Below are 8,408 nucleotides of genomic sequence, written 5' to 3'. Positions count from 1 at the left end.
TAGTTTGCCAACAACAAAATCGATCAATGGAAATGTTTGTGCATGCTAGAGGTTTTAGAGCACTGTTTGACTTGTTTGACCAATGAATTAAAAATTAAATGAATATCCATATTTCAGGTTGAAGGCCTGAAGGGAGAGGCAGCTTCAGTTACCCCCGGCTGCCTGCCTGACCCAAGGGGGTTGTTGATCGCGCCGCGAACGTGGACCGAATCCGCCACGAGAGGTCTCTCCGTTGAGTGCTACTTGGAGCAGGAGGACGCTTGGGTGCCAGGGGGGCTCTGGCCGTAAATCCCTCGCCTTCCGGGTCCTACACAAGAGGCCAACGTGACTCGGAGTTGGATCTCGAGGCCCACATACTAGTCTACGTGCGGAAACTTGGAATAGTGATTCCGGTGGATTGTGGATAAGCCTATGGGTGGAACTCCCTGTATTTCAAAGATAAATATGATGACCTGTTAATAAAGAACCACTACAACACAATGCCGCCATACACGCGTCCATTACACGCGAAAAGTTACGGGCGCGTGTATGGTCGTTTATACTTACAGCAATATCGGGCGCGTGTATACATGCATGTAACAGCGCGTGTATATGCGCCAAGTTACGAGCGCGTGTATGGTCGTGTATAGTTACAGCAGTATCAGGCGCGTGTATAATTGCATGTGAGGGCGCGTGTATTTGCGCGTTAAATCTGTCATAATACACGCTCTGTTACACACGACACAGAGCCTAACTACAGAAATCCATTTCTTTTCAAAACAGAAAACCATTAAGTTTTAAAAATGTCATTGTGCATTGCAGTGTTTACAAACCATTACAAAATCCCACTACATGCACTTACAACAACGTAATATATTGAAAAATATATCTTCATATGGTTATTGAAAGACAAAGTATACAATAGAAATGTCATGAATTTGGAACAATACAGTGATGGATTGGTTAGGGTTCGATCTCATCTTCAATAAGATCCATCCTTGCCAAACGATCAACATCAATATCCATTTGATCAATTTGTAAGGCTACGATTAAATTTATTCTACTATCGCTATTTAGCCCATTGATAATGGTACCGATGCCTTGATCATTCTCATCATCATCACCATCATCCTCAATGGAAGGGTCATCCTCATGATCATGAGAAATGGCACGCTCATCCTCATTATCATGATCATCTACATTGGCATGTTCGACATCATCTTCTTTGCGGCTTGCCACATCCTCCATATGCTCCATATCAGTGAATGTATTATACATTACTTTGGAACGTGGTGCAATAGGGATGACATACCACCATTTACTGTCATGCACCATTGGCAGATAGATAACCTGCTCAAATACACATAATTCATTAATTAATTAGCATATCAAAAGTCAAGGGGTGCGCGAGCTTAGATATATATGTACATGAAACACATTTGTAAAAAAATGCATACCTGCTCACATTGTTGTGGCAATACGAGCCTATCTTTCTTTGTTTGCCAAAACTTTGTAGAGTCAATAGTTACATAGCCACTTGCATGGCGTTTTATCGTTGCGTTAGGCCCTTTTTCCACCACGTTCATTTGCCATTTGACATCCAAAACATACACAAAGAAGCGGCGAAAGTCAAGTCTGTATATGTCTTGGATTGTGCCACAATAATCATCCATTTTTCCATTGGCTCCCTCAAAGCTACTAATGACACTGCAATCTTGTGTATTCCTCTTTTCATCTATTCTTTGTGTTCGAAAATGCTTGCCTTCACACCATATAGCATTGAACATAGTGCACTGGACCAAAATATAAGCAATATCTATGTAAGCAATTAATGTGAATAAATATGAAAAGCCAATCACTTACAAAGAATGCAAATTTACATTTGTTCTATGTACCTTTAACATGCATCCTCGTGCATACTCCCATTCTTCCGCCGTGATATGCAGCCCCTCATCTCTCTCTGCTCTCTCCATTTCCTCATGCAACCAATCAACATGAATATCATTCGGAAGTGTTGCTAGATGCTTAGGGTACGCCTTACGAGAGCCATGTTGCCTCCGAAAGAGAGCTCTGTCTGCATGCCTTTTTGTCTTTGCATCCTCGTATCTTGTAACCCATCTGCTCATCACATCACTATTAAGGATGCAAGTGAAATTAAGATCATCAATCAATGTTCTCTCAATTACTTTGCTCTGTCCTTTTCCTTGAGGCACAATAGACGTCATCCTCAAGTCCTCTTCATTGCTCCATAGTCGCGGCAAAGAGCTATCCACCTGATCAAGAAATTCTGATATATATACAAGAGACTCTTGTATCAACCAACCCTCAGCCATGCTTCCTTCGGGCCTTGCACTTTGCCTCACAAAATCTTTTAAGGTCTTCATGAAGCACTCTAGGAAGAACATCCAACGGGCATGCACAGTGCCACATAAAGCAATTTCATCCACTAAATGCACAATGAGATGTAGTTGACTTGTGAGAATGGTTTGCGGAAAAGTCTCCTCTACCATACAAACCACCTCCACTGCCATAACACGCGCATCATCCAATGTGGCTGGATCAATTGCTTTGGAACTAACATATCTGAAAAATAAATGCACAGTACGTTATACCTCATGCACATTCATTTTGCAAGGTATAATGAAGGGTGATGTTACATGGGATTTACATACCTCACAAGCTCGCCCATCTTATAAATACATCTTTTCAAACTCCTGTCTGCACAATGGTCGATGCTAGTAGGTAGTATGAACTGCGCACATAAGAGCACATGTATATTTGGGTTAGGGCATTACAAAATTTAATTTCAACCTACAATAATTGGAAAACACTTACTTGGAGCATCTTGTGCCAATCGTGGGACTTCAACCCATGTAGTTGCTCAACCCCTCTTTTCTTAGTGGTTGTAAATGCTCCCTTCAACGATCTCATGCATCCAGTGGCAGTACGCAAAGTGGTGATGGCTTGCTTTACCTGCTTCTCCTCCTTCTTTGATATAATCCAGGGAGCAGGCGGAAGACGAACGTGCCCACCCTCCTCTCGTGGCCAAGCTTGACGCATACGTCCTGCGACCTGCAAGTCCTCCCGTACGCTAACATTGTCTCTTTTACCAATAACATGTTCCCAAATACTAGATCCCACATTCTTGAAGATGTGCATGGGATCAAGAAGATGGTTGATCTTGAGATGGGTCCAATATGGTAGCCGGAAAAAAATGGAGTACCTACACAAGGGATTGCAGACTGTCATCTTTATTCCAACTTTAGAGACTACACAAAACAAGATTGAAAACAATGGAGATGTACCTGTTCATGCCATCTGGAGGAAGAACATTTGAAGACTCCCAAATACGCTTCCAATCTTTTGCACGAAGTGTCTGTGGATGAATGTTCCTCTTACTAGGAGCATATTTAGGGTGATCTGATGGGAGAAATCGATGATGATTATCGAATATGGTCTTACACAAACCATCAGCATACTCATGTACCAATGAAGGGCCACATATAGGACATGCATGTTTACCCGATGTCCTCAAACCTGTTAAAATAAAAAAAAGGTTAGAATAATAAAGTCAATAGTTATAATTGATATAGCTAGTAGTATTAGAGTCGGGAGGTAGTTAGAATTCTTACCAGAACAATCGCTGTATCCTGGAAAGTCATGCATTGTCCACATCAACACTGCTTTTAAGTCGAAGTGTCGAGAGGAGGGAGGCCTACTAATGTCCACTACCGCAACACCTCTCCATAGTTCCTCCAACTCATCAATCAACGGTTCAAGATAAACATCCATATGCTTGACTTTATGTTTCCCTGGAATCAGAAGGGATAACATAAGATGTCCCTTCTTGATCGCCATTGATGGTGGAAGGTTGTAATTCACCAACACAACCGGCCACACGCTGTATGCGGTGCTCTTGAAACCAAACGGATTCACTCCATCCATACCTAGGCCAAGTCTCAAGTTTCTGGGCTCTATTTTAAAGCTGGGCCACTCATCTTCAATATGCTTCCAAGCAGGAGTGTCTGCAGGAATTCTCCACATGCCATCATCCGATCGATGCGAGGAATGCCATGACATGAGCTCTGCTATGGATTTGCACTTGAACATGTGTTTGATGCGAGGAATTATAGGAAAGTGTCGCAAGACTTTACGAGGTACATCAAAACTCTTCACATCTGTTCTATACCTTGCTTCACCACAAGTGGGACACTGTCGAGCCTCCTTATGCGTCCCACGAAAGAGAATGCAATCATTGACGCATGCATGTATGCGATCATAATCCAATCCTCCAAGAGATGTCACATAGCGCCTCGCTTTGTCTCTTGAGGTGGGTAGTCTATTCCCCTTTGGAAGCATGTTTGATAATAGCCTGCATCCAATATCATCAATTAGCCCATAACCCTAAACCCTATACTGTAAACCAAAAACCACTAACTCAAATTTTCAAGTTACAATGCTTACTTCAATAATGCGTCAAGACTTGCATTGCTCCATCCATAAACTGTTTGTATATTGAGCAGTTCAAGTGAAGCACGTAAAATAGAGAATGTGCACCCTTCAAAAACCGGTGTCGATGAAGCGTTGTAGAGATGCTCTTGTTCCATATCATTGTCGTCCACACCTTTGCGATCATCCCTAAAAAGATTCCGCACCATGTCATCAAACACTTCCTCTTCCACAACTTCGTGGGGTGCAGGGCTATTGTCATCCCTTTCCCACTCATCTCCGACAACAGATCCCGAAGCTCCAGCATCATCTCGTCGACGCTTTGCATGCTCTCGCCGTGCGTATGGCACCATGTTAGGGTGTGGTACTGCATCCTGCTTCAATCACAGTATATATATTACAACGCGCTCCATTAATTTGCACACCATGAGTTATTTTAATACTTTCAATTCACATCTTCTCACCTCTAAACCTGTTTGAATCCATTCTCCATACATCGAGATGTGATTCAATGTAATTCGACGCGCTCGTACAATGCACCCTTGACATCGATTACACGTACACTTGATCCTTTGTGCCAGGCACACGTCGCGATCACGATGACGCATTGTCTCATCCTCACCAGAACTGCTTGAAGAGGATGATGACATGCTATGTCCAAAATAACCAATACAGAAGTAGGATCAGTTTTTAGTGAAATCATACACATCCTATGCACAAAACAATGGATACACAAGAACAATCAGTTTTTAAAAAAAGTATAAACAGTCTCTGTGTCGCGTGTACAGGCGCGTCTACAATGTATTCTGCTGCGCTTTTACACGCACTTTTACACGCGTGCTTTTTGCGTTTACCTACCGCGCGCGTCGCTTTCTTTATTTCAAAAGCCCTCTTTCAAAACACTTCTTCTTCTTCTTTCTACCGCGCGCGTCGCTTTCTTTCTTTCAAAAGCCCTCTTTCAAAATACTTCTTCTTCTTCTTTCTTTGTCGCTACAGTACCTCTGCCTCCAGCTCTTCCAAACCCCCGAACCTGCCTCTTCCAACCAGCCTTCTCCCTCTTGGACTACCCAAAAGAAGCAAAGGGTGCAGACAACACAGAAAGGGAGAGAGAAGCAAGAATCAACGAACTCACTTTTCAAAGACTTTTCAAAGAGGTTGGTTGTCGTTTGTTTGTTTTGGCAAATCTGTCGCTTTCTTTCTTTCCACCCGTGCTATGTGTACTTGAAAGCGACAGAGGATAGAATTCACACACATTGTATATGTGCTTAACTATTTATTTCTTGACAAACGACATCCGTCAAGATAGAGGAAAGAGAGAAGAAGGAACCCTTGTGTATGTGTTTAGTCATTTCTCCCTTGATGGACAATGTCCGTCAAGATAGAGGAAAGAGTTTTTGTTTTTCATGAATTTCGTCACTAATTCGAAATGAACTTCTTCTTTTGGCTTATGATCTTCTACTAATTCGATGTTTGGTATTGTAAGAGATATGTTTATTTTCTAGAATGGTAGATATATGTTGTAGGTTATATATTGTAGGAGATATATTGAGGAGATATATTGTAGGAGATATGTTTATTTTTTATATGCATGTTTTGCTTGGTTCATTGAGGCGGAATTTCGACGCTTTGCAGATTCTTCATGGATCCAGGCTCTTCCTCCGATCCGTGGGCATACGCCACTTGGATGATGGAGATGATAAACCATTTTGGGCGCCATCCTAATCCAGTGGAGCTGACAGAGTATATGTATGCCCATCCTCCTCCTAGACTCCCAGGTCACACCGCGCCCCCAAGTACACAAGCCTCTCCACTGCCGTCTATGCCTGCGAGTCCGGCGAGACGTACCCCTGCGCATACACGCTCACCGAGGAGACACACCCCTACACGGACACACTCACGCACACCCTCCTCTGTACCGTCACGTGAGGGCTCACGGCCACCATCACGTGCTCCCTCACAGCCACAGTCACGTACACAGTCACGTGCAGCCACCCCTAGTCATGGCTACTCCCACAGTACAGATGAGAGCCAACGCCGCAGTAGGGAGAGCGGGAGTGGAGGATTATGCAGCGGGTGCTTTGGTGGGGGGGGTAGTAGGGCATGCGGTGAGAGAGGGCATGGAGGGAGGCATGTACGAGGAGACAGTGAGGAGTCGGAGGAGGCGAGAGAGGTGGAGGGAGAGATTTTCTACGATGTTACGGATAGGGGCGGGGTAGTCATGGATGCGAGAGGAAAAGAGGTGATGGAGTATATGCGGGGGGTAGTTTCAAACATGTATAGAAACTGTTTTGTAAAATTTAAAGATCAGGATAGCCGGTTAGTTAGGGAGATCCTAGATAGTGTACGTAGTCGGTACCCCAATCCCCCACGAGCGACATTCTCGGATGTATGGGGAAGGACGCGAATAAGGGAGATCTTAAGTAATAAAAGATCTCACCTTAAGAAACTTGCGTACGATGATGGGGTGAATGTAGCTGCGGGTGGCTATCCTTGTGAGAAACCTGCCACTGCCCACAAACGCGAGTGGAAGGAGGCAAAGAAGCGCGCAGAGGGAGGCGTAAAGAGCAGGCAACATGTGGAGGCATGACGGATCCAGATGGAGACCATTGGATCGTCGCATTTCGGATCTGGCGGCGTCGAGTCGTGGGAGGCAGAGTTCGTAAGTAACTTGCCTCTTTATTTGATTGTTTGCCAAATTCATTGATTCTATGATTGTTTTGATCTTACAAACTATCTTGATTATGTTACAGCGACGGGTTATGGGGAGGAGGCCCACAGCCCACGAGACTGGGTATGCTCGCCGCAATAGTAGACGTGACACGTGGGCCATCTTTAAAAACGAGGGACGTATTACGGATGCGCAGTTTGACGCGGCCATGAGACCATACGGTCCACAGGTACTTGAAAACTCTAAATGAATGATTTTGGTTTATTTAATTGCATATATATGTATACTTACATACAGTATATTTCTTGAACAGGCACAAGCTGCTGATGCTCTTGCCCCTGATGATCTAGCCGCCACTGCTGATGTTCATGCCACTGCTCCTGGTGGAGGCGAGCACCACTCATCGGAATATACCGATGCGAGCTCCTCTGATCATGGAGAGAGCACAGGGTCCTCATCATCCTCTGATTAGCTTTCAGAATACTGTAGGATGTGGTTGTACAAAAACTTTTTGTAACTGAAGCCATGGGCTTTTTTGCACCTAGCTCCCTATTTGACTTTGTATATATTTGTTCCTAATTAAAGCCATGGGCTATTTTGACATATGGACTCCCTTGTACACAAATGTATCATGTATTGACAATGTATTGAATCGTGAGTCTTGAGTCGTGTATTAAGTTTTAGATAGTAATATTGAATCGTGTATTCATAGAGAGTGAGTCTTGATTCGTATCTTGAAATCTAAATCACTCTTTTTTTATGGTGCAATGCACCAAAAAAAAATCCAGAGAGTGCCTTTGGGTGGCTGGATGCTGGAACAGCATCCAGGCACCCAAAAGCACTCTCTGGATTTTTTTTTTCCCTCTGTAATCGCGTGTATAAGCGCGTGTCATCTGTCAAAATCGCGTATATTTGCGCGGATAGTCTGCTAGATTCGCGTGTAAATTTGCAGCAAAACTGCGCAGAACGCGTGTATGGGGTCGTGTATTCGCGCGATTGGCTGTCACTGTACACGCGCTTTTACACGCATGTCTCTGGCCGCGATGATACACGCGCTATTACACGGGCCCGACACTTTTTTTCCCAAGTCATTTTGTGCGGCTAGGAGCGCGGGTATGAGCCCGATCCCTTGTAGTGAACTTGTCTAATATTGTTTTTCTATGTCAAGTGATAAGATTATATGAAGGAACCAATGCTTAACGGATTCATTAAAGAAGGTGGTTGTTACATGTCCAACTAATGTGTTAGATAATTACATAACTAAAACAATCCGAAGGAAAGTGCGGAGGATGGGCCATGGGCCCGTCCTACT

At 43.8% G+C, this 8,408-nt stretch overlaps 2 protein-coding genes across 2 annotated transcripts; one reads left to right on the top strand and one right to left on the bottom strand.

Moving 5' to 3' along the window:
- Positions 1 to 3,421: 3,421 nt before the first annotated feature.
- LOC148035901 (uncharacterized) lies at positions 3,422 to 4,586 on the bottom strand (the record flags this gene model as incomplete). The annotated part of the gene is made up of 3 exons (XM_087678861.1): positions 4,444 to 4,586; positions 3,612 to 4,351; positions 3,422 to 3,516 (listed from the first exon to the last, which is right to left on the bottom strand). Coding segments are annotated over exons 1-3 (978 nt in total), but the record flags the coding sequence as incomplete, so codon positions are not given.
- Positions 4,587 to 6,646: 2,060 nt separating this feature from the next.
- On the top strand, positions 6,647 to 7,568 carry LOC148035900 (uncharacterized). The gene is made up of 3 exons (XM_087679024.1): positions 6,647 to 7,087; positions 7,179 to 7,325; positions 7,410 to 7,568. The coding sequence occupies exons 1-3, from the start codon at positions 7,025 to 7,027 to the stop codon at positions 7,566 to 7,568; spliced, it is 369 nt and encodes a 122-aa protein (XP_087535150.1). The 5' UTR covers positions 6,647 to 7,024.
- The last annotated feature ends 840 nt before the right edge of the window (positions 7,569 to 8,408 follow it).

The sequence above is a fragment of the Lygodium microphyllum genome, chromosome 5 (genome assembly GCF_053477565.2).
Source record: "Lygodium microphyllum isolate KBCC chromosome 5, Lygodium_microphyllum_v1.1.10, whole genome shotgun sequence".
NCBI classification, from domain to species: domain Eukaryota; kingdom Viridiplantae; phylum Streptophyta; class Polypodiopsida; order Schizaeales; family Lygodiaceae; genus Lygodium; species Lygodium microphyllum.
The sequence above is the reverse complement of the archived record's forward strand: the minus strand, read 5'-3'. Positions and strand labels throughout refer to the sequence as shown.

Bases quoted from the DNA above. Each gene is read 5' to 3' on its own strand.
- LOC148035900 (XM_087679024.1), top strand. From the start codon at position 7,025: ATGGAGACCATTGGATCGTCGCATTTCGGATCTGGCGGCGTCGAGTCG. The intron at 7,088-7,178 runs GTAAGTAACTTG...ATTATGTTACAG, and splicing joins AGTCGTGGGAGGCAGAGTTC to CGACGGGTTATGGGGAGGAG. The intron at 7,326-7,409 runs GTACTTGAAAAC...TTTCTTGAACAG, and splicing joins TGAGACCATACGGTCCACAG to GCACAAGCTGCTGATGCTCT.